The sequence below is a fragment of the Prunus mume genome, linkage group LG3 (genome assembly GCF_029339155.1).
Source record: "Prunus mume cultivar Tortuosa linkage group LG3, ASM2933915v1, whole genome shotgun sequence".
In the NCBI taxonomy this organism is placed as follows: domain Eukaryota; kingdom Viridiplantae; phylum Streptophyta; class Magnoliopsida; order Rosales; family Rosaceae; genus Prunus; species Prunus mume.
In genome coordinates this window covers 12500656-12526699 of record NC_142700.1, presented here as the reverse complement: position 1 = coordinate 12526699, position 26044 = coordinate 12500656, and the positions used below count along the sequence as shown (strand labels likewise).

Below are 26044 nucleotides of genomic sequence, written 5' to 3'. Positions count from 1 at the left end.
ACTCCAATATTTCACACAAATCAAACTATTTAAATAAAAAAACATTTTTGCAGAAAAAAAATATTTATTTTTTGATACAGTACAAACAATCATTAATTATAAGTTCGATGTTATTCTAACACAATTAAAACCGTGTCGCAAGTTCTACTTAATTTATTTTCATATATATTATAAATTCGATGTTATTCTAACACAATCATTAAATTTACATCTCCTCCGTTAAAGCAAAAACCATATTTACAACATTTACATTTACTTGAGATACAATGGACATATAAATATGACTTCAGTCAACATTAATGCTACACTTAGAATAATGTTGTTTTTTTTTTTTATACAGGGAAAAGCAATAGTGCACTGTGAAAAAAAAAAAAAAAAAAGCAATAGTGCACTTAACATTTAGTTTACGAAATTCACATGGGGAATGATTTGTACATTTAAAATGGAAAAAAAGTTTTCTAAAGAAAGTTTTATTTCTAAAAGAGTAGGGGCCCATTTTAGGATTAGATGACATAAATTATTTTTTATTGCAACATGAATCCCACATGTTACAGGAAAACCAACCTTGGAAATTTCTACACCTGTCCGGCGATTTAAAACCCATTAAAACTAGGATTCCGCATCCCAGTGGGAAAGAATGAGAGCCTATAAATACTTATTTGGTCTCTCTCTCTGTCTCTCTCTTCATCCTCATCACTCTCTTGCTCTCTTCACTACTATCGCTGTGTTTTAGGAAAGATGATGATCGCCAACTGCAATAACACAAATACTTGCTATGGTTATGGCTCTCAATATCAACAAATACTAACGGAACATGAGGAATTGAGAAGAAAAAGGAAGGTGAATAAGTCTGATCAAATTCAAGAATTACTATTACAAAATAGGAGGAAGATTCATAATGAGAAGATGAAGCTGGTCTGTGGGTCTTGCTATCTTCCGAAAGACAACCCAGACAAGCCCCTCGGCGAAGACGCCCACTTCATCTGCCACGACGGCCGGACCATCGGCGTGGCAGATGGCGTAGGCGGCTGGGCCAAGATAGGCGTCGATGCGGGCGTGTACGCAAGGGGACTCATGAACAACGCCAAACAAACGGCCATGGACATGACCCGAGCCGCAGCCGCCGCGGTCGATCCAAGAAATGTGTTGAACCAAGCATACGCAAACAACGCCGGAGTACAAGGCTCGTCCACAGCTTGCATCCTCAGCCTCAACAAAGAGAGTGGGGCACTGCACGCCGTGAATGTCGGGGACAGCGGCTTCATGGTGTTCAGGGACAGCAGGTGTTTGTACAAGTCTCCACCTCAGCAGCGCATGTTTAACTGTCCGTACCAGTTGGGGAACTACGTCGGCTACGACTGTCCCAAGGCGGCTCTAGAGTTTGTGATGGAGGCAGTCCCGGGGGACATCATAGTGCTTGGGACAGATGGGTTGTTGGACAACATGTTTCCGAGTGAGATTGAGGATGTTCTTGTGGCGTATAGAGGAAGCGGTCGGGATTGTGAGGAGTTGGCTTCCGCCATAGCCAACCTGGCGCTGTTTAACTCGTTGGACAAGTACAGCGTTAGCCCTTTTCAAATGGAGGCTCAGAAGGCTGGACTGGAGCACGCAGGTGGCAAGATCGACGACATCACTGTTGTTGTCGCCCAAGTTGTGGCTTCTAGCTCCTTCACTACACCAGCTAGCTTAGGTTTCGGTTTTGAACGCACAGATACAAAAAGAAAAAGAGAAGGCTATATTAGGTTTAGAAATTAAGGTTGTACTTTCCACGTTATTACAATTAATACAATTCTTTATTTTTTTTAAATCCAAAAGTTTACATAATTACAATTAGCTGATGAATTGAATATCGCATATAAATGCAATTTTCCTTCTCAAACCCTAACTCTAACACGAGCCGTCTTCTAGCCCCTCTCTCTTGCTCAGACATAACCGGTGATCTCTCTCTCTCTCTCTCTCTCTCATAACGCCATCGTCATCTCGTCCCTGACCTTGGAGATTCCAAAATTATTTTCTTTTTTTCTAGGCATTAGCGCCTGCCTAGACCGTCTAGCGCCCGCCTAGCGACTGCCTAGCAATCGCCTAGACTGCCTAGCGCCCGCCTAGGCCATTTATTCAATAATATTAACAATATGAGTGACATTGTGTTCAAGGATTTGACTTTAAAGAAGATCTCCGAACAACAATAGATAACCTAGTGAAGTTTCGACACAGACTTATCCTCTCGGGAACCACCCATATGTATGTAGACCAAAAGCGACAACTAAATTATAGCGATAATGGTGTTTTGTGGTGGCTGCTTCAACATCAACTACAAATCAGCATAGCAACCGCTATTACCCCACCAACGTGGGCACCGCCGCCTCTGCCTGCAACTAGAAACAGAAAAATAAAATAAATAAAACAAAACAAAACCAAGATCCACATGGATCTGGGCAGCAAAAAGCCTAATCACAAACTAAAACTTCAATCCCTAGCATATGAGGAAATGGAGAAGGAAAAGGGAAGAGGGACTGTGAGGGAAGAGATAGGAGGAAGTGATGAGGGAAAAATAAGGGAGATAGAGGGTAAGGGAGGAGGGTTAGAGACCACCTCCCCCTCCTTGGTGCTGCTGAAGGGTATGAGGAGCTGGGGTTTTTTCAGGAGGTGGTATTCTAATTCCTGGAGAACTAACTAATTATGAATTCATCTTTTTTACCCATTATATCTTCAGACAATTTTAAAAATCCTAATTTTGTCATTTACTTTAACCCAACAACGAGGACATTTTAGTACTTAGTACCACTTCTATCCTAATTCCATATGGTTTAGTAAACAACTTTAATAGGAATCTAGAATCTAACTTTCCTCAATCCATAAGGTTTAGTAAACAACTTTAATAGGAATCTGGAATCTAATTCTCCTCAATCCTTGGTGTGGATGAAGGGTATGAGGGGCTAAGGTTTTTTAAAGAGGTGGTATTCTAATTCCTGGAGAACTAACTAATTAGGAATTCATCTTTTTTACTCATTATATCCTCATACAATTTTTAAAATCCCAAGTTTGTTATCTACTTTAATCCAACAACGATGACATTTTAGTACTTAGTATCACTCCTACCCTAATTCCATATGGTTTAGTAAACAACTTCAATAAGAATCTAGAATCTAACTCTCCTCAATCCATAGTAAACAATTTCAATAGGAATCTAGAATCTAACTCTCCTCAATCCATATTGTTTAGTAAACAACTTCAATAGGAATCTGGAATCTAATTCTCTTCAATCCAACTCCTCATAATCCAATTACAAATTAGTAAACATGCCATAAATTTAAAAAAGGAATGTACTACATTACATTGTTCAAGATCCCTCCCGAGCTGTGAAAAAAATTTATACAAATTTATAAATAAACTCAATTCTAGACATGTATTTATAAAAAAAACCCAAGCACTATTTAAACATAGAAACACACCCAAAATTAACCCCAAAGTCAACTTTTTGGGTGTGTTTATAAACAGGTTTTGAGTGTGTGTAATGATGGATTTTTGGTGTGTTTATATGTTTAAATAGTGCTTGGGTTTTTTTATAATTTCAACCCCTATTTTGAGTGTTTTAGTGAAACTCCCAAAAATTTATATATTTTGATAATTCATTGTTTAGGAATTAAATTAATGATTGAATTTCCACGTGTATTTTCTTTGCTCTTATTAACTAATGATATGGAAAATGTGGTGCCCACATTTTGGTTGACGTGGATGCCATGAGATGGTAAAGGTAAGTTGTTGTTTGTTACTTCAGTTGTTTATTTATTTATTTTGGCTTATCTTACATTTTTTATTTTTAAATATATTTTTGTCCACTTGGCGTACACATGGCGTCCATACTAGCACTAGAAAATGTATGGTATGGGCCCATTTTAGGAGAAAAGTACAGAAATTATTATTATTTTGTTAATTTTATTAGGTTATGGTTGAGTAAAAAATTTGAAATTTATACAGCTGTAAAACAGGTCAACTTTGGTCAAATTAGGATTCCCAATCCGATTTGGAAAGTCATGAGAGATTAGGTCTCTTTCACTTTCTTCACTCACTCATTTCATTACTGTCATTCTGTCTTGCTCCTCTCGCTCTCGCTCTAGCGAATTGAAGCATTACTCTTTCTTTCTTGCTCCTCTCGCTCTCGCTCTCGCGAATTGAAGCAAAGCAACGATGATGATCGCCAACAACAACCCTGCCTTTGGTTATGGCCCGATCAATTTCAAAAATAATAACACCCCATCAATCAATAATTTCTGTGCCCTTGGCTCTGGCTTTGGCAATGTCGATCAAGATTATGAATTGGGGAGAAAAAGGAAGTTGAATCAACTTCCAGAATTAATACCAAAGAGGAGGAAGATCTGTAATGAAATGAAATTGGTTTGTGGGTCGTCCTATTTCCCCAAATACAACCCAGAAAAGCCCCTCGGCGAAGACGCGCACTTCGTCTCCCATGACGCCCAGACTGTCGGCGTGGCGGACGGCGTCAGTAGCTGGGCCAGGAAAGGCATCGACGCCGGCGAGTACGCAAGGGGACTCATGAACCACGCCAAACAAGCGGCTACTAATATGTCCGCCGTCGGAGCCGCCGCCGTCGATGCTGGAAAGGTGCTGAGAGAAGCCTACGTGAACAACTTCGGAATACAAGGCTCGTCGACGGCTTGCATCCTCAGCCTTGACAAAGAGCGTGGGACCCTCCACGCTGTGAATGTCGGAGACAGCGGCTTCATGGTGTTCAGGGACGCCAAGTGTATGCTCAAATCTCCAACCCAGCAGCGGAGGTTTAATTGCCCCTTCCAGTTGGGGAATCACGTCGGCAGCGACCGACCCCAGGTGGCTCTGGAGTTTGCGGTGGAGGAATTGGCGCCGGGGGACATTATCGTACTTGGAACAGATGGGTTGCTGGACAACATGTTTGCGAGGGAGATTGAGGAGGTTCTGGTGGCTTTTAATAAAGTAAGCGGTGGTCGGGATATTGATTGTGCGGAGGTAGCTTCCACCATAGCCACCCTGGCTCTGTATAATTCCTTGGACAAGGACAACATTAGCCCTTTTCAGATGGAGGCCCAAAAGGCCGGATTGGAGCACGCCGGAGGCAAGATCGACGACATCACTGTTGTGGTGGCCCATGTGGTGAAATCTACTACCTCCATCGATTAGGTTTTGGTTACCCAACATAGACAAAATTTGGAAACTGATATTGTAATTCCACGTTCGTACAATTAATACAATTCTTTAATTTTTATTATTATTCAAAAGTGTACATTACAATTTACCGATGATTTGAATGTTGCATCCAATACCAAATATTTTGAAGTGGATTGATTAATGCAACAGTGACTTCATTAATATTTTTTTGGTTACATTTAGCGGAAAGAAAAACCACTGCAAACTCCAGAATGGCCAGGTGGCTCTGAAGTTTGCTATAGGGGGAGGGGGAATCCACCACCACCACTGTGGCGGGACCCATTGGCAGTGACTTCATGAATTTGGTACATCTCAGAATCTCCATTTCTAGAGAAAAATAGGCGAGGCCAAAAATTTCTCTCAATTTTCTTTCTAATTCTATCACATCTAACCATCCAAAAGGGAAAAATGATCTGCAATAGTAATTAGGTCATCTATTCCAAAGAATATCAAAACATTAGTAATATGAATTTACTTTGGGTCCATCAAAATCTCAAAAATACATGCAAGTCACCAATGAACTCAAGAACTCAACTCCACGTTTATCAGTACAGACTTTGTGGAAGTCCCACCTATCAGAAAAGTTTAAACTATATCATCAAAAACGGGGGTTTTCCTTCTGAAGAGACCCGCAGGTGGGGGGAAGGGGAGAGATGGGGGTGGGTTAGAACAAGTCATGCTAGCTCAGAATCTAATTCTGTAATTCTGTCAGAACCAAGGTTTCATTTTGGTACTCTTCTAAGCAGCTTGTACATGCCAAAGATATTCTTACTCTGCCACAGATATGGGATGAAAAAGGAGCGGAACTTGGCAGGCGAGAGCTCTCTGTCCAGGTAAGGCAACGCTCCAATCACCTGAATTGAGAAGAAAACCAGTTCAGCTCATAGCAATTTATTCGGAAAAAAGTATAAAAGCAGCCTGATTTGTACCTCCCAAGTTGATAAGTCACTTCCGCGAGAAGGGAAAGGTCGACTAAGCTGCAGCTCAACAAGGAATGTACATTGTTCAAGATCCCTGAGCTGTAAAAAACTGATGGGTCATTTTCTAAAGAAAACATAACAAGTATAGGGCACTTTAGTTTTATATAAACAAGTTTAGAGAGTGGTTACATATTGGTCGACAGAAGCTTTGTTCTTATCGTTAAGATATGGCGGGGCTGATGCAGTTCCACCCAAGGTAGAATTAAATGGGAAGGGAAGAAGTCCCCGGAACCCATCATCAATCCAACGAACTTCTCCAACATAATCAGGAACAAAAAACGACGACGGGAAACGGTGCCATTCACTTCCAACACACAGAACAGAACCTGAAATGCAGAAGGAAATCCAAGAAATTTTAAGAGACGCAACTTTCCAATGCATACCAAATAATCAATGGGAGAACCCAACAAGTTCCTTACACAACTTGAGAACTGAACAAGAAACATTAGTTTGGGGAGATGCGGGGCAGATAACCAAGGCGGCTAACCCAACCAATATGGAAGTGTATTGAACATTAGAAAAAAGAATAAAAATACAGTATTTATCATTTTTAAGCTATACAGTTGTAGAAAGTTTATCTTGTGTAGATGGCTAGTATAACCAAGCCCCCAAAGATTAAAAAGCATATCAATTTCCAATATTTTGAGCACATGTGAAATCATTATACACAAGGCATGTGCATTATAGTTCTACAAACGAAATTGCAACATGAGTTTACTCCTTTCATTGTACATTCCAAATATTATGACGCCATATTGCATTGATTGATAACCGAACATTTAAGGAACTTTGTTGACAATGCACTCCATCGCAAGGTCAATAAATGGATAGCAGCAAGATACTTGTCTTACCTGTTCCTACATTGTCATGATCTTCTAAAAGCTTATAAACCTCTAAAGGGGCAGAATAGCCATTGATCACCGAAAATGTACGAGCATGGGAGGCACATAATATGAGGCCAAGAACCACTGGTCTTAGAATCTTTGCCGTCTACATGTACAAGCAGCAATACTGTGAGGTTCATAGAGATAATTTATCAATTTTTTGTGAACTATAGGATAAACTCACCATAACCATCGGAGAATTGCCTTGGGAATCATAATTGGATCGGAAAAGATCAGGAAAGCTCTCTATGACAGCCGAAGCAGCAACACAAATTAGTGGATATATTGGATAAAGGAACCTGCAACGACAATTGGAAATATCTAGTTATCACTCACATCTGACCTGCAGTTAAATAACATTGAACAATCTTCATATCATCTTAAGCATTTCCATCAAAGTGACTCATTAAATGTCAAAACATTCAGATATGAAACTATATGACCCTGGCTACTCAGAAATGCAGACTGGAAAGGATGCCTATGAAAAAGATAACAAACGATTTTTATTTTTTTATTTTTTATTTTTGGTTGTTGTTGTTGCAGGAAAGAACAAGGTGAGTGCTGCCTATGATTATGGTGAGATGTGGATGTCAGAACAAGAAGAATCTTTGTAGTTACTGTAATTCCAGAGAAATTAGAGAAAACATTTAGAAGAAAAAAAAAGTAGGATAGAGGAGAAAGTATAGATGGAAATATCAACACACTCAACCTCTCAACATCATTTGATTTTTTTTTGTTAATGGCAAATGCACAACTGTGCAAATATGAGAAATTTCAGTCAATTGGAAATGTACTGTCAAGATGAGCAAATACAAAACTAGCAGGAATATGTTCTAATTCAATCAATTTAAGAGAAGTGGTATAAAACAGGCTTGCCCTGATATCATAAAAGGTAAGATTATTCGAACCTCTCTTCTTTGTGCGGTTGCAAAGACATGAACGCCAACCAAATATATATAGGCGAGACAACAATGAGCAAGCTGGGTGCATACTTTTTCCTTGCAATCGGCAGTATTGCCAGAAACAGCAATGCAAGTACGAAACAAAAGTTAAAATTGTTAAATCCATTCCTAATATAATATAGTGGCCCCTCAGTTCCATACAAATGGCTCTCACCACCTCCTGCGACGTTATAGATCAACAAATTTAACACAGATGATGTCCATTTGTTGTAGTAGTAGTGATCAACGAGAACCGACAATACCTAAAAGATATATTCAGCATATAATCATAAGCATAATAAAAAAAATTAAATTAAAAAGTAAAAAACTTAAAATGAGACATTTAAAACTCTGTGTGACAATTATGCAGGTATGGGTATGTACTTTGTACATCCAACAAATGTGCCAACCATTGACTTACAAGAAGAGCAACAGAGGTGGCTGCCCCGGCAAGAAAAGCTTGTTTGAATCTTCTAGCTAGAGAGTAAAATGTGACGGGCAAAAAAGCCAAAATTGAGAATGGCCAGCCAAGGATTACGCCTATGGCTGCAACTGTAACTGTCATGGCAGGTTTATCAAGAAGAAATAACCCTGACGAAAGAGACATGGCATACATAGAGAACGAACTGGGCAAAAAACCTGGAAAATAATGTCAAAAGCATTGTCATTTCATGGAATAAATAGGTCCAGAAAAGTAAGAGAAATAACAGTAAGAAAACTGAAAACAAAAATGAATAATCCAAAAATAAAAAACAAAAGTGCAGTAAGAAATCCTGAAATGGAATTTACAGATCAAGGGAGAAAAATGGAAATGGCCCACCCACTTGTGCTTGCAAAAAAACAACCACTGGTTAAGCATAGCATTGCAAGTGTGTAAGAAGCAAGGCGTTTCCCGTACTTTCTTGAAAGAGCAACTACCAGAACAGTGTCAGTGATAACAGAAAGGATAGCAAGAAAGAGTCTAACAGCATAGAATACTCTCACCTGTAAGCAAAAAAGAAATTGTTTCAGAACAACCGAATTTAAGACAGAAAATTAAATTTCAATTATAAGAAGATAACAGTTCAAAAGTCACTGGGAAAAAATTCTTACTTTTTCCTCAGCAAACAACCAGGAAGCCGGTCGACCCACCAATTCATGGAAAAGAATGTACAAATATGACCGAAGTGCAAACTGAGAACTGCAAGAGGCATACGCATATAACAAAAAAAAATCATAGATGAAAGGATTTCTAAGATAGAAAATGATACCACTCAAAATCAAATTTTCAACAGCCATGATGCACAGTATTTTAAGAGCACGCAGCAGATGATAAGATTACTGACCATGGTTAATGATGAGCATCTAATTCCACCTACAAATGCTAATCCAAATCATATATCTCTATGCCATCAGGTACAAATTCTAATGTCAGTTTGTAAGGATCAAATGGATGAACCCAAAGCCATTATACCATGAGATTCACTTGTAGTTACAAAAGTGCAAATAAGAAAGAAAACACATTGATTCCATAAGAAGGCTGCAATTGGTTCATGAGCTGTAATGCTAACTTTGAGTAACAAAAAAATAAACTTGCCAATAAATTAAATCCAGAGACAAAAGCTGAGCCTAATAGTTTTCTATAAACAAGAAACAAGAAATTTGCAAGAAACAAAATAAAATAAAACCCAAAAAGTAAAAACAAGCCAAACCCAGATACAAGCACGAAAGAAATGAACAAAATTTCCACTTCAGAGAAAGAAAAGTTTCAAAAGCAATTGAAAGGGTACCTGTATTCCCAAGTTTGGAACCCAGATTTGTAGAGAAGGTAATGCAGAGGTTCCCAATAGTTGAAGACCTCGTCACAGTCGTGTATGATGTTTGAGGTAGCGCTCATGTACCTTAGCATTCCCAAAGCGACCAAGGGAAAGAACCAACGAAACCCTTTGTCAAACCCATCGGCGTCACCCGATTTCCCTTGCTTATCGACTTTTGAATAAGATGAAGAAGGTGATGATGATGATGCAGAAGGATCAGACGGCTGAGGACGTCTCAACCTCGTAGACAGAGACATGGTGACTGGTAAAGGCTATAAACTACAGTGAACTCTGCTATAGCTTTTCTGGGTCACTCTGTTACAGAACAGAGAAGGAGAAGCGAGCGAGCCTTCAGTGAAATGGGTCTCCAGAGGAAAATGATCCTTTGCTTTGTTGCAAAGTAAATTAAGAAACTTCGAAGATTTAAGACCACCACCAGTCCACCACCTATGTTAAAGTTTCAATTTTTTTTTAATTTCCCAAACACCTTTAGCCTGAAACACAATCACTAGTTTATTTCTATTGATCAAAAAACAACTATTTTATTTCTTTAAAACTTGGAAAAAAGGAAAAACAATCTACAAAATCATAATTAAAAAGAGAAAAAAAACCAAACAAGCTGGCCTTACTTTTATATATATATATATTACCCTTTCATCGAGGGATTCTTTAAATAATTTTATTTGAGAGACATTCTTTAGGGTCCTTTACGAATTTTTTTTCAACAATCCAAACCATCTAAGTCTAAATTCATAAATTATCCTTGAAAAAAATTAGACAAATTGAAAACCGTTTCGACATCCAATTGTGTCTTACAAAATCAATAAATACAGTGCTTTAAACAAGTACTAAAATTTCAATAACTCAGTTGAGTTTTGAAATGATATCGAATTCAAATGATTTTTTTTGTAAATATGATCTTTGAATAAAAATCTACAAAATAGACGGTTTGAATTAGTGAAATACAATACAGAGTGGACCCTATAAAGGTGTCCCTCTAATAAGCTTATTAAAATGAAAATAATTAAACAAAAGGAAAATAAGAGTTCATGCCCAAAATATTCTCTATAAATAAGGATAAAAATAACAAAAACATATTGACGTTAACAGTGGCGAGAGTGGAGAGGTTAATGTAGCTTGAAATGTGTTGTTCTTATCTTTACAGGTTCATGGTCTTTTTGCCTTTTTCACTTTCATCAGTACTCCTTAGTCAATATTCAGGGTCACTCTAATTACATTTGTGTCGTTCAAATTGGAATATTTGCAATAAATTTATTTTAATTTTTCCTTTCTATAATTTTTTGTTTTCATTTTTACGAATAAAAATTTGAACTTCTTTGTTTGAATTGTGCGAGGATAAAATGATTTTAACATTTGATAAATTTGAACTTTGGTTGAATTGTGCGAGGATAAAATGATTTTAACATTTGATGTCCCCGAAGTTCAAATTTTGCTACTTCAAAATTGGCGACCTTGATAAATTATCATGCTCCTGTTTTGCTTTGTACATGAGTAGCATTGAAGATTCTTTTTTATGTAATAAAATGATTGAAAAGTACCCTTTCTTGAAATTTTGGGCATCCATAGTTTAAACTACACGGGAGGGGAGTTTCTCGCATATACTACCACAGTGCCATGAGAGTTCGAACTTGAAACCACTAATCTGCAAGGCAACGCCATTTTCCACTGAGTTAGACCCTGTTGGCATATAACACCAAGGTATTGAACATGAAGCACATAACACCATTTGTATTGAAGCATAACAAACAGTTCCACTGGATTTCTTCTGTAGGAAGAATTACAATCCTGGCTGGCTGTAGTTATTGTGCACAGCAATCTGATCATAAAACTTAAAAAGTTCACTCAAATATCTTGACCTTTAGGTGAATGATTAAAAGGCATCCACTTGGGGTAAGTTATAACATAGTTTTTGGGACACAGCCCATCTGTAGAGACACAGAAAAGTAGAAAGGAAAGAGCACAAAAACACATTTAACCAGTGTTCTGCAAGCCAGCAGCAATACCCTTCATTGTCAAGATGAGGGTGTCCTCCAAACCAGGCGCATACTCACTTGTTGGGTTCAGCTTCACAAGTTCATTAGCTGGCTTGTTTGCTTCTGTAATGTCCTTTGAGATGTGAGGCCGCAGCGTCACATGGAAGGTTGGATCACGGATTCGTTTCAGTGTATATGCTTGGCAAACATTAAGGGTTGTGATGTATGAATCACGCAGGCGGAGTCTTTGCTTCAGGTGCGGGTCCCCTTCAAGAAGATCCTTGTGTCCAGCAATCTACCAACAGAAAATGAAAAAATTAATTTATCCAGTAATTAGTCAACACAAACGCCCCATGGTTAGCAGATATTATGCTGACTCTACTGAGCCTAACAAAGCTGAACAGATGTGTTTTTCATTGCACTAACCTATATGGGTTATGAACTTATGAGAATAGCCTTAAACTGTGAAATTTTGGACTTGGGGTCAAAACAAATCAAGTTCAAAGAGAACATGATATGACAAGAGAAGCATATGCATTATACCTGTAACAGAAGGTTCTTGGTTTCTTCATATTTGGACCTTAATCGCTCTGCAAATGACCATAGGTCTTCTGAGACAAGGAGTTTATCATATAGAGCAGCTATTCCAGGGTTTCCCTTTGCAAACACCATTTCAACCAAATCAATAGTGACCCTAAAGAAAGGCCATTGATTGTACATTTCTTGCAGCATGTGAAGATTCTTAATGTCCTTCTGAATGACATGCTTGAAGGCTTCTCCGAAGCCTAACCACACAGGAAGATGGAACCTTGTTTGTGTCCAGGCAAAAATCCATGGGATTGCACGAAGTGACTCAATGCCCCCACTAGGCTTTCGCTTTGAGGGCCGGCTTCCAATGTTCATCCGACCATACTCCAGCTCTGGTGTAGCCTAGATCACAAATACACAATGGTCATTAAATTGAAATTCATCAGAGTAGAAAAACTAATATGATTAGAGTAAGTTCATAAATGCTTACAAGACGGAAATACTCGACAAATCGGGGTTCTTGGAAAACAATGGAACGATAGTCCTCTGTAGCTACAACAGCCATTTCATCCATAAGTGCACGCCATTCTGGTTTTGGTGAAACTGGCAAATGCATTCCGTGCTCTAGGGTAGCAGCTGTGAAACGCTGGAGTGTTCTAAAACACAAGAGCTCCTCTCCAAATGACTGCTCAATAACTTCACCTTGGACAGTGACACGGAGTGAACCGTGAATTGTATCTGGTGGTTGAGACAATATAGCAAGATGGGTGGGCCCACCTCCCCTTCCAACAGTCCCACCACGACCATGGAACATGGTTAGCTTTACACCAAATTGCTTAGCAACCTTTATAAGATCCTCCTGTGCCTTGTATAACTGCCAGGCTGCAGAGAAACGTCCTGCATCTTTACCAGAATCTGAGTACCCAATCATGACTTCTTGCTTTCCATTGATCCGGTCTCTATACCAATCAATCGAGAAGAGCCGAGCCAGAGCAGCAGGAGCAGCCTCCAGATCTGCAAGCTTCTCAAACAGTGGAACGACCCTTAGTGGTTTCTTCACATGGCATTCACGTTGCAGGAGCTCAACTGCAAGCACATCAGATGGAGCAGTCGCCATGGAGATGATGTATGCTCCAAAGTTATCAGATGGAAGTTCTGATATCACATGTAAAGTGTCCAAAACATCAGAAATTTCTTCAGTTTTTGGAAGATCAGGGCCAAACAATGGACGCTTTCCACTTAGTTCAGATAAAAGCCACTCCTGCCGGCGTTCTTCAGACCACTCTCGATAGGAACCAATTTCCAGATGCTTGGTGATCGCATCGATCACATCAGTATGCCGGTCAGATTCTTGCCTAATATCAAGCCTCACCAATGAAAGTCCAAAGGTAGACACTTGCCTTAAGAAATCAAGAAGCGATCCATCAGCAATTGCCCGGTCACCACAAGAGCAGAGTGATCTGTAACAGAGTTCCAGAGGTTCCAAGAACTACACATAATTTAAATCTCAATTAGGACTTGAACAGATTAACCAGATTAGGAGAATAAAGGGGGAAGTTATAATTTGATATGTATCTGATAGACTGCAATCATGCAATATTTCTTCAGAATGGCAGTACCTGCTCAACACTGGCCAATGTTGCCTCCTCGGGAATGTCAGAGTGCCCACAAGCTAACAACTGACGAGAACGTTCACGTGTATGATAAAGCTTATCCCTTACATCACCAAGAATCACACGGTAGGGTTCATTTGGAGGAACTTGTTTCCAAAATTCTGTATTGAGACACAAAGGCAATGAGTATCGCAAGTAGCACAATGTTTGACCAAATTACAATGCATAAAAGGAACAAAAGTTGCAAAACTTGGAAACGAAAAGAACTTGTGTTTGTTGTGTTGGTCTCTAGAATAACAGTGGGTATTTTCTTGGGCAAGCCTGAACAGGATCTGGATCCTTTAAATGTGATTCCTAATAATTAAAGGTCATCTGCCTTATATGGTATACAAAAGAGAAAATTTTAGTTCTCTAAATTGGGTACAACAAGAAAAGTTCACTGTAATGTACCATATGAATCTGAGATTTACATGCTATCATCATATACAGATGTCGGCTTTAGGCTGAAATGTGCAAGTATAATTTTGATTGTCCTTTTTGGAAAAAAAATTATCTCAGACAGTAAAACTGGTTGACATTGTGTTACTACAATAAGTTACGGTTGCAGGGCTATAAAATATTAATGTAAGCTAGCATTACCAAGAGTTAAGTTTTACTTGGTTGGTGCATTGTGCACCTATTTAAACTTCTTCCGCTAGTTTATGCTACGGTTCCACAACTAGTAAATTTCAGCCTAGTCAATCACTTCTTCTCAAAACAGACATAAGTTTATCATTCCTTTTCTATATATATTACAAAACAAAGGGTACAAGAAAAGATTGGCAAGAAATCCATCAAAGCTAACTGACTACCAGAAAATAACAAAGGGATAATAACATGGTCAATCACTGTATTTCACAACAGACATTAGTTTTCAATCCTATTATTCTCTGGTCCATAGCACCATTTAAAATATTTACAGCATTGCAAAATGTTCTCTATCATTATGTGCAAACTATACCTCATTCTAGTTTCTTTAAATCCATCCCAAAGTTCAGCATAACACGTAGATTTTAAAAACCATATAACAGAACCAATTAGTATAGGGATATGATTACCTATGTAGTGTTTTGCATCTCTCCTCGTGGACCTGTGAAGTACATCTGCACGGACACGGAGTTCATCATTGCAGCGCCACATAGACAACTGCCAGTAAAAGAGAAGAAATTAGCTAAACACGGACACTAACATAGTAAAGAAACAATAAACGAGTAACAACCACTTCATTGAGTAAACGAAGCTCCTTAAAGACAACTTCAAGATGCTTTGTCAGCTACCTCAAACATAAGATCCTCTATCTGAGAATAGTACAAGTTTGCAGCCATCATTCTAGCTAGTAGGCAAACATCCCTTGTGACCTCAGGAGTTACTCTTGGATTACCTGCATTCCATGAAAAAAAAATGTTAATTAATGAATGATCTGCACAAGCACACAAGTCACCAGACAAAATTATCTGCAAATAGTAATGTACAATTGTACTTCAATGCTTCTCCCCAGAAAAGTTATTCTTGTAATTGCCACTATACAATTATTAAAGAGGAGGGGCATAACATCACAAACCTACCTGTAATTAACTACTAAGATCAACCTAACGCCTAAATGTAATTCCATCTTAAGTTAAAAATAAAAACTACAACAACAAGATCACACGATGCGAGTACAATACTCAATAGATTCTTTTGCATGCCTTTCTGCTTTTTTTTTTTTTTTTTCTCACTGCACCAAACTATTTTTACATAAGTCATGCTCATGAAGCAGGGTCATACCATCACGATCGCCACCCATCCAAGAAGAAAATTGAATAAGTGGGGCATTATGGGGAACACGTTCGTTAATCCCAATATTCTTCAATGCTGTGTCAACACGACGCAAGAACTTTGGGACACCCTTCCAAATTGTTTCGTGGAAGTAGCTCATCCCAGCCCTCATTTCATCTTGTGGAGTGGGAGGTGTTCTCCGGATCTCATCCGTGCGAAATGCAGCTTGAATCTACATGAATTGAAATACCAAAATGAAGGGAGAATAATTGACAATTGATATAAGTTAGTACTCAGAATATCCTTCCAGATTGTTTCATGTAAACATAATATATGGAAAATCTTGCCATCGTGAGATCATCTTAATTTCAAATGAACAAACAATGAACTATACAGTAGTTAACACATTTTCAGCAACAATATATGTGACAAAAGTTACAAATGTCCTTTTTGAAAGTTCCTGTTAATAACATCAAGAATTGATAGTACATAAAGTAAAATGGCTGTTGATAATCACCTCTCTCTGAAGTGCCTCATCAATCTCCTGCTTATCATCAGGAGTAATGTCTTTGGCATACAATTGAGTTAAACAATTCCGAATCCTGAAAAAAAGTGAGTGTACACGAATGAGAGAGAGAGAGAGAGAGAGAGAGAGAGAGGGTACAAGAGTCTAAGCCATAACACTACATGGGGAATCTTAAATTTTTTATGAAAATCAAAACCAAAATCATTTATACAAACAAAAATCAAGGACGCGAGACTGTATTGGATCAAGAGCAAACCTTCCATGCTTCTGAAGCAAGGATCTACGAACTGATTGTGTAGGATGAGCAGTGAGGACCAGATCTACAGTCTGATTTTTTAGAGCCTCAAAAACCTCTTGGGGTGACTTCTTTAGATCCCCCACAAGCCTCTTAAGAGTTTCTTCAATGTCTGATTCAGTTGTTGCAGAATTTTCATCTGCAAAGTCACCCTTCTTCAGCTTGTTTCGTCTGCGGTAAGCAATCTGGACCTCCTCAGCCAAGTTAGCCAAGCTAAGCATGTGCGAGAAGGATTTTGCAACAACAATGGAATCCCCTGGGTCCAAACTTGTTAATACATTTCCAAGCTCTGAGAGTTTTTTTGCATCATGCTTTCCTTCGTACTCAGCAGAAAGCTCATAACATGCTTGGACCTACAAAAAGTTAAACATTACAAATCACATAAGTGTTAATTGCTCAACTCATAACACTATTCACAGTAACTTTTGACACAAAACCAATGACTTTAAGGATTTCTTTTGCCTTTCGTTGTCCTAAGAGAAACTTAAAGATATGAGTTTGGCCTTGGATCCATCAAATGTGGCTAAGACTTTTTCTCCAATCCAAAACCAATTCCGACTGAAGAAGATCTCAAACTTAAATCACTGGGAATCTCACATACATCATTAAACAATAAATCAAAAGCCTAAAAGTTGTTGATTAAGATATCTGGAATGGTAGTTGAAATGTAACCAATTCCAATTGCAAATTAAAGTGTTTGGATCATGGGTGTTGTGTTGTGTTGACCAAATCAAACCTGTATATCTCAAACTGATAAGAAATTTGTTGATAAAGGTATCGTCATGGGTCTTTAATGAAATTCCACTTTTTAATGAAACTGAGATTTAGATGTTCCTTAAAGCCAACAAATACACGAACAATCAACACATAAAGTTCCATGCTTATAAGAATAAACGTACAAATATAGCCAATTCCAATTTCAAATTCAAGTGTTCTGCATCATGAGTATTAACCAAAATCAAGGGTAAACATCTCACGCTGATCAAAATCAATTTTTACAGCAATCAAAACTCAAGCACTCACCGTTTCCCTGAGATCCTCTCCATGTAAATCTTGGAGAATATCCAAGAACCGATCCAAAAGCAGAGCATCATATTCAACCAGCTTGTCATCCTCGCTCACTTTGGCTGGAACCAGAAGCCGAAGCTGAGCGTCAATGGACGCCAACTTCTCCAGATTCCTGTTAGCCATTGCTTCCACAGAGCCTCACTCTGTGACAAATAACCCAATACAAAAAAGAAAAAAATGAAAAAGAAAAATCAGAACTTGAAAACCCAAAAAAAGAAAAATATATATAAATGAGCTGAAATCACGGATTGAATCAAAGCACAATGGCCAAAAATCCTGATCACGGCCCAGAAAAATAGAGCCTATAAAATGGAGGGTTTAACAGATAAAGGCCACGTGTAGAGGGGAGACAGTGCAGTGCAGGGTATGAGCATACTAAAACAGAGCATTTACGAAGAAAAAAGTTGATTTGTTATGACCCAGATGGGAAATGATTGAGCTTTCTGGATAAATGGGGTACCTGAATCAGGGGAAGTAGGATTTCAACAAGAAGAAGAGAACGAAAACTGGAACCAATGTCTCAGTTACAGAGAGGGGGAGAGAGAGAGAGAGGGGTGTGAGATCCAAAGGAAGTGCTTGGAGTTATATATATAGAAAGTGTTTGAGTCTGTCAATTTCAGAACTTTGTCTGTCTCACCGTCACTGATACGCCCACTATCTCGCCAAACTTTGAATTTTCTCTGTTTATTTATTTACCAGTCACGTCCTCTTTTGTCTCTCCCTCCGCTGCTTCGTAAAACTTGGGGAAGACCTTCAACTCGGAATATCCCAACAAAGATGCTGCAATTAGGAACTTAGTGCACAACTTGTGTACTTCCCATTGTGAAAATGCTTTTCTAATGTGAAAAAATTTGCTTTTATGTAAAATGGAAGAACAAAAACAAAGGTAGGAAATTAGGAACTAGGTTCCAAAACTTAAAAAGGGTTTCTTATTTCCTCAAAATGAAGGACTAGAATATCGATAATATCGACGAAATATCGTTCATATTATGATTTTTTTGAGTCTATGATATTTTGGAGCATATCCATACACATATTGTTTAAGTATTGATAATATCGAAAAATATCGATAATAGCGAGATGATAAAGACAGTGAAAATTTTGAAGAGTTATTTATACTAACACTCCCTGAGGTTTCTTGTGTTTTCCCAAAACCCCCTTAAGTCTCAAAAATTACACGAACACCCCATGAGATTTCAGTTTATTTTCACAAAATCCCTTTTCATTAATTGTTTGTCCAAAAATTGATGATTTCATTGGGGAAAAAAACTTATGCAAATGAGAAAATTAACCTCAATGAAGTATATGCAATCTAATCCCAAAGGCTAACTTTGTCATTTGGATATTTTTTTTATTATAAAATCATCAATCTTTGGATGAAAAATCAATGAAAATGAGTTTTGTGAAAAAGCGGAAAACCTCAAGGGGTGTTAATGTAAATAACTCAAATATGAACTTATAGGAACTCTATGTGGTACTAAGTCACTTATATATCTTACCATGCAATGTATAAAGTGTAAAATATTATAAATAAATGATTATTGTGTGTTTAATCTTCTTTCATTAATTACTACATATTTTCTACACTTGCAGTGTTTTTCAGCTCGTTATATAATCAACTTAAATTGGTTAAACTCATCATGCAATGCATTTTTTCCATTTTTTCCATTTTTTTATTTTTTGTGATAAAGTAATAGATAATTGACTAAATAAACATCCTCCAAAATTTCAAGAAAAATGTCCAAATTTTTCTTACAATTTCCGTGATTTTTATTCAATTTTTATCAATATAGATGATTTCATGATATTTCTATTGAAACTTTTATATTTTTGGACCACTAATATTTATGAAACCATCGATATTTTAGACTTTGCTTAAAATAACTTATTAACATTTATCTTTCCCATCTTCAGTTCTTCTTCTTTTCCTTTTTTAGGAAAAAAGATAATTAAATATAGCTACAAATTGTCAACAAAAGATGCGACTTGTTTTAATAACAAAAAAAAAGATGTGACCTTTTTAATTTCTAAAACAAAAGATCGAGTCTTCACATTTTCCCTAAGACAAAAAATTGATTTCTCATGCTTTTATGGGAAATCAATGATTTTCCATGTTCAATAAGTCTGTATATTAGAAATGATTACTTGATACATGAGAAATTATGGGAAAAAATGAAGGCAAAAAAAAAAGTGACTTTTTGAATTTCCAAAACAAAAGATCGAGTCTTTATATTTACCCTAAGACAAAAAATTGATTTCCCATGTTTGGTTTATGGGAAATCAATGATTTTCCATGTTCTGCAAGTCCATATATTAGAAATGATTACTATGGCACATGAGAAATTATGAGAAAAAATGAAGGCAAAATAAAAATGACTTTTTAAATTTCCAAAACAAAAGATCGAGCCTTTACAGTTACCCTAAGACAAAAAATTGATTTCCCATGTTTGGTTTATGGGAAATCAATAATTTTCCGTGTTCAATAAGTCCATATATTAGAAATGATTACCTTGCACATAAAAAATTATGGAAAAAAAATGAAGGCATAGAAAATAAAAATTTGAAGCTCTTAATCTATCAAGGCATAGAAAATAATTTATCCCAAGTTAGTTCCCCACATGGCTTATAATTTATCCCAAGTTTGATCAGAATTTAGAATTGGTATGCATCTCACTCTCATATTTTCTCATTAAGCTTTTCTAATGACACGTTTACGTGCACGCATAACATTCAATAGATAAATTTTTCACGAATGTTAAGCCTATACAATTGTAGGTTTTAAATATCAATTTTCGGTTGAACCATCTATATCCTAAATAATCAATTATATCAGCAAATGAGACTAAAGTTAAAGAAAATTGAATAGAAACTCAGACAGTTTGTGCATATTATTGGACGAATATTAACCTGTCGACATATATGTGTGATGTGTGCGCGCATATAGACAGAAGAAGCATGCGCACATTGTCAGGTCAACTAAAAAATATTCTACTCAAACAAATAGTATGAACATGCTTGCATGAGAGCCTCAACTGAATGATAATTGTTTTGTTCTGTAATTTCTTTCTCAACTGCGTGAGTGATCAATCATGCAGACAGTCACCAACCACATTATCCAAGTACTCAGGTTGTCGCCACATGCACATCAATCACGCATGCCTGCATGTGATGTGGTCTAGGTCACATTTACTCAAAAGAATAAGTTTTTTTTTTAAATAAAAAAAATACTATTGTTTGACACCATGACATTGACATCCAATGACTTTGGTGCCTATTTGTGTTGATTTACCTACAATGTCTATAGAGGTCAATTGTCCCCTCGATAGCTCGATCACATGCATTATAAACGGGATACTTACGATATTTCTAATCTTAACTCGTCTTTTATAAGTTTCTTTTAAAATAAAATTACGCTTTACAGGAAGACTAATAAATTCATAAGAATTCATATAGTACACATACAAGTTTGTTATTTCGAAATCGGGTTATTTATGTTCAACATGAAGGCATTATAATATGTATATTGGACTTTTGAAGAGTGTTATGCATACTTATTCATCAAGTCATATAAATGCTTACTCATTCAATGAATTATGCTATAATCTAACAATTTGATAAATAAAAAAATGTTGAAAATTGTGTTATGAATCTTTCATCACTCATGACAAAAGTAGCACATTCTTATACTTTGAAGAAAAAAGAAAGCATATTCCTTCCTAAAGTGTAGCATATTCTTTTAAAAAAAAATTCAGTTTTGACTAAGGTAAAATTTAACTGCCTTTGTTTGCAGTTTATGTTGACTTTCATCAGCTCAAGGGGAAGTCATATTCATATAAAGGATGAATAAAGGGGACTATATATGTATATATATATATCTTAAGTTGCAAGTTTTTTTGACTTCTTCTTTAGTTGCAAGTTTCTTCACTCCTTGTTGTGAGAGTTTGACTAAAGATAGTGGTCGGTGATTGATAAGTTGCGGGAATTATAGGGAGGTGGCTTTCTGCTTATTAAAGTGGTTTTTTATTTGGCTGCTTATCACCCACGCTTATCTGGTTGACGAACTATGAAAATAAGTGCTTATATAAAATAAAATAATACAAGTGTTTATTATTCACGAAAAAAGAAAACAGTCGAAGCTGAAAGTGAAGTCCAGTATCCCACCGTGATGGAGCAAGCACGTGAGAATCCGGGTGTTCCAATTATTTTTTATTCTTTAATCGGTTTCAATTTGTTATTGAATACCTCAATTTTATGAAGTTTCTGTTAATAATTATTTCTTACGACTTAAGTTCATACTTCATAGTTTTAGAGTTTTAAATTCATCATCGCTCTCAAATTCATCATTATTCTCATTCTCGCTCTCATTTTTTCTATACTTTATCATAAAAAATAAAGCAGTATTATATCGTTAATTTAGTATGGTGATAAAGGGGGAGTATCTTGTTTTTTTTTGGAAATTCTACAAAATGTGTGAATGTTTAGCATTTTAGTTGTCCAATGACAATTGTATTTTTAGGAATTCTACCAAACTCTTTTTGTCCTTTTATAGATAGATAAATCTTTATTTAAATTGAAAAAAATATCTTCTAAATTGTTTATCCATTTTTATTATAGAATCGATAATCTATTATTTTAAATTAATCTAATTTATGAAGAAAGAGACTCTAACTTAACACCCGACTAACTGACCTAATTCACATTGTTTATCTTTTGAGTTGCACAGAGATACTTGACAACCACACATGATGCTAACACCATGAATCTTGCAGGCTTTCACGGTGGTGTACACGTCAACCCTTGCCACACCAACAGGCAAGGCAACATGACGCCACGTACTTCAATTGTTTCGGGCCATGTCATCATCTTATTTTATTGGGTTTTTGTGATTTAGAAAGAAAAAAAAAAGGGGGCAAGTCGTGTCATATTTTTTCTGATTCAGCAGCACATTCCTTGAGATTCAAAGATTCCACCATAAGTCAGTCATATATTAAGGGAGGCCCACAGTATAGGCGGAAAAGGCGGTGGTTTAGGGTCTCCAAATTGAGAGGGCCCAATTTTTATAAACCTTTCTATATGCATATGTATGGTACTTTAAAAAAAATTATATTATACTGATATTATATTAAGCTCAAGTATTGTTATAAAAAAAAAAACCTCAATTATTTACTCTTAAATTAAGAAGAGGAAACTCAATAAAGGACCAATTTTTTTTATTTTTTATTTTTAAAGTTAAACCAGTTTAATAAGTTAACCTAGCAGCATATATCTTAACCAAAAAAAAAAAAAAAAACTTAGCAGCATATAGGGAAACAAAATGTTAGGCTTACCACATTTTACATGCCACAATTGTACCATCTCTCTAATAGAGGTGAGCTCCATTGTATTGGTGGGCTCCACCTCTATTAGAGAGGTGGTACAATTATGGTATGAAAAATGTAATAAGCCTAACATTACTCTATAAGAAATTATGCTATGCTCGACAAAAGAAAAAAAAAGGGAGTTTATTGAATATCTACTGCAAGAGGAATTAATGAAGAGCAGCGCAGCGCTCTAGTGAATATGTTACTCAGTTATAAAGAAGAATTAATAACGTTTTGATGTGATAAGACAACCCGGTATTTTAAATTACATTTGAATGCCTTCATGTGACAAATAATATTTTTTTGTTGTTGAAAGAATAGAGATAGTATTGTATTGATAGGAGAATAAATAATTAGTACAAAAATTGAGTTATATGGTTGAGAATTAAGCGAATTTCTCTACACAAACGGACTCAGTCATCGATCTAACTAGATAAGTCTTATCTTCTCAACTGCATACGAAAGAAGGAAAGTCAGGTAAAAGATCAATGTATGTTGCATGCATCTCATATACTAGTCTTATATTGGCAGACAATGTCGTCAAGTGATAACCTCCTTTCGGGGTGATACAATACAATAATATTTTGATGAGGAGTTTAGATGAGATTGATTATATAAGAGACTTTCGGCGACTTCATAGAATAAACAAATTGGTGGATAGGTATGTCGTGATGTAACCTACAAATAATTCAGTATAAATTTCATTTCAACTGCTAAGTCGGTGTCTTGACTTGTTTTTATTTTTTTTAATATCTAAAACTCTATTGGAGACATGCAGAAGGACTTGCTTAAAAAGCATCTATATGAACTTACAGATTCATAACAACATAAATACATGTCTTGTAACATATATAAGTTTAGCAGAGAAACATTACTCAAATTATATACACTTAATTTAATTGATAAAGAGAAATGCTATTCACGTTCTCAGCTGATTCATTATTTTGGAAAGATAATAACATGATGATAAAAGATGATATATGACTTCCCAAGGATAAAATGTGAAGGCATTAGGGGTAGTGTTGTAGAAGCAAAGTTGGAAGAGGGAGACTAAAGTTGGAAGGGTCTTAAACTATGTCAATTTTTGTGGGAAACTAAAGGGTATGTTAGGTATTCAACTTGAATCCAACTTTTTAAACTCAAAAACATAATTTGAGTCCATAACAAAGAAAACTTGTTTGGTAGCCTTGTTTTTAAAAACCCAAACGCAAGAACAACTAAAAAAACACCCCAATTATTAAAAACAAAACAAATCTGTTTTTTCAGTTTTTTTTTGTTTTTCTAACAACCCACAAGTTCTCAAATTTTTAAGATTTGAAAACAGTTTTCAAGTTGCATACTAAATAAGTTTTTGAATCTTGAAAATAGATTTAAGAACAATTTGTTTTTAAGAAAAAAAAAAATCAAAGTTTTTGAGTTTCCTATTTGTATAGGATACCAAATGTCCCTAAAGTACTTCCCTTGAAACATCAGCTGAAATTTTGTCTCTCGTGGACTACATTTACTTGGAAGGATTGACTGGGATCAAAATTGAAATCAATTCGGAGAAAAGCTTTTGGAAGCTTTTATCATTGGAGACCTTGTGGTCAAGGGCGGAACGACAGCACGGCTATGGTGAGTTGTAGACCAGAAAAGCTTTGAAGAAAAAAAATATTATCTATATCTATATGGTCCACCTACTTTGATCCAATCCTCCAATCAAATTGATCGAATCATGCAATTGCTTGGCAGCCTTGGTTTTGTTTTTTTCCCCCTCGAAGCATACGGCCTTTTGCCTTTTGTTTTTGTTTTTGTTTTTGTTGTGAGCAAATCAATAATCTTTTTTTTCCCCAAAATAAAAAGGGAAACCTTCTTAATATTATACTCAATAAAAACCCTCACAAGTCTTTCAAGCCATAATTACATAAGACATTAGGTAATTAAAACTCACAGGTGGAAAGAGGCTTTTAAAAACGGAACAATAACCTAATTATATTCTTCTTGCGTTCACAACTAATATATATGTGAAACTTAATTATTTATATTTTTTCACTTTGTATTTGTTTTATTCGGTAACAAGAAACTTGAATAGGTACACTTTCAATTATATTGTTGAATACATTAATTTTGATAATGTGTGTTTTTGGTTACATTGAATCTGTATTTGTCTTATAAAGTTTATTGAGAATTAGTTAGTGAAAAGAAAAAAAATATATCATTAGAGATTAAGCTAAAAATTTAGCTAACCCACCCATCAAAAAATTTATGGTTATGTCCTTGCTTGTGATGTTGCATACCCCCTTTACTGTCTACATACATATGCTCATGTCTGTGCTGTATCTTTTCATATAAATATTCAGGCTCGTCAAAGGATGTGGAGGGGTTTGTTTGAGCCAGCGTCAAACTGTATTTCATTATATATTTGAAATTTTTGTGAATTTGAGTTATCAGCATACTAAAGTTCCAAGATTGACATTTTACAATATATATGGTTTTAAATGATACCGCTATAGAAAGATACATACATAATTGATACACATATAGACACATTATGCAACATAGCCAACCACATGCAAGATTTGAACAATTATTAGTAACTCTATTTTTTTACTATAACTAAATTCTAATCTTTGTGAAATGATGAAGAACAGACAATGAGGAATTATTTACACTTTTATGTAAATAAATTCTGACAGAGTCATTTAGTTTTCTCCAATACCTTATATTTATATTCCATATGAATTTAATTTCTCCTTAACACCAAAATATATTACCCTCATTATTGACACAAGAAACAATATGTATGTAAGTATATATGGCTGGTTATCACAAGTTATAAGAAAAGTACATTTTATTATGACCAGCTTTATCACACGAAAGTTAACTACAAAAACAACTCATACGGATATTGAGGTGTATATGGTGATGAAAATGCAAAGAGTGTGAAAAGGCACATGGAGAGCAATGTTGGCATGGTGAATGCTGGGGAAGACATTTGATTTGTATAGTGTGGTTTATGTGTAGGGCTTAGGGTAAAAATACATCAATTTATATTGATCAAAGAAAAGCTTCAACTTAATT

At 36.1% G+C, this 26044-nt stretch overlaps 3 protein-coding genes and 1 pseudogene across 3 annotated transcripts; 2 read left to right on the top strand and 2 right to left on the bottom strand.

The window, feature by feature from the left end:
- The first annotated feature begins 892 nt into the window (after window positions 1–892).
- On the top strand, window positions 893–1809 carry LOC103326157 (putative protein phosphatase 2C 55 pseudogene; annotated as a pseudogene).
- Window positions 1810–4059: 2250 nt separating this feature from the next.
- LOC103326158 (putative protein phosphatase 2C 55) lies at window positions 4060–5273 on the top strand. The gene has a single exon (XM_016792986.2). It carries the CDS (start codon window positions 4189–4191, stop codon window positions 5173–5175), a length of 987 nt encoding a protein of 328 aa, XP_016648472.2. The 5' UTR covers window positions 4060–4188; the 3' UTR covers window positions 5176–5273.
- Window positions 5274–5616: 343 nt separating this feature from the next.
- EBS3 (Alg9-like mannosyltransferase family) lies at window positions 5617–10436 on the bottom strand. The gene is made up of 10 exons (XM_008228308.2): window positions 9777–10436; window positions 9100–9187; window positions 8832–8991; window positions 8429–8646; window positions 7975–8270; window positions 7251–7365; window positions 7034–7172; window positions 6312–6508; window positions 6132–6221; window positions 5617–6056 (listed from the first exon to the last, which is right to left on the bottom strand). The coding sequence occupies exons 1-10, from the start codon at window positions 10058–10060 to the stop codon at window positions 5925–5927; spliced, it is 1719 nt and encodes a 572-aa protein (XP_008226530.1). The 5' UTR covers window positions 10061–10436; the 3' UTR covers window positions 5617–5924.
- Window positions 10437–11525: 1089 nt separating this feature from the next.
- LOC103326102 (phosphoenolpyruvate carboxylase, housekeeping isozyme) lies at window positions 11526–18394 on the bottom strand. The gene is made up of 11 exons (XM_008228309.3): window positions 18085–18394; window positions 17580–17767; window positions 16518–16909; window positions 16253–16337; window positions 15745–15967; window positions 15255–15358; window positions 15036–15123; window positions 13945–14099; window positions 12816–13814; window positions 12341–12727; window positions 11526–12092 (listed from the first exon to the last, which is right to left on the bottom strand). Exons 2-11 carry the CDS (start codon window positions 17745–17747, stop codon window positions 11796–11798), a joined length of 2898 nt encoding a protein of 965 aa, XP_008226531.1. The 5' UTR covers window positions 17748–17767; window positions 18085–18394; the 3' UTR covers window positions 11526–11795.
- Between the last annotated feature and the right edge of the window lie 7650 nt (window positions 18395–26044).

What these genes read in the sequence shown, in the direction of transcription:
- LOC103326102 (XM_008228309.3), bottom strand. Translation starts at nt 17,747, where the DNA reads ATGGCTAACAGGAATCTGGAGAAGTTGGCGTCCATTGACGCTCAGCTT. An exon ending in GAGAGGATCTCAGGGAAACG is followed by an intron (nt 16,910 to 17,579) that starts GTGAGTGCTTGA and finishes AACTTTTTGTAG; the next exon opens with GTCCAAGCATGTTATGAGCT. An exon ending in TTGTCGAGTATTTCCGTCTT is followed by an intron (nt 12,728 to 12,815) that starts GTAAGCATTTAT and finishes TTTGTGATCTAG; the next exon opens with GCTACACCAGAGCTGGAGTA.
- EBS3 (XM_008228308.2), bottom strand. Translation starts at nt 10,060, where the DNA reads ATGTCTCTGTCTACGAGGTTGAGACGTCCTCAGCCGTCTGATCCTTCT. An exon ending in GGTTGTTTGCTGAGGAAAAA is followed by an intron (nt 8,992 to 9,099) that starts GTAAGAATTTTT and finishes TTTTGCTTACAG; the next exon opens with GTGAGAGTATTCTATGCTGT. An exon ending in AAGCTTCTGTCGACCAATAT is followed by an intron (nt 6,222 to 6,311) that starts GTAACCACTCTC and finishes AGTTTTTTACAG; the next exon opens with CTCAGGGATCTTGAACAATG.
- LOC103326158 (XM_016792986.2), top strand. Translation starts at nt 4,189, where the DNA reads ATGATGATCGCCAACAACAACCCTGCCTTTGGTTATGGCCCGATCAAT.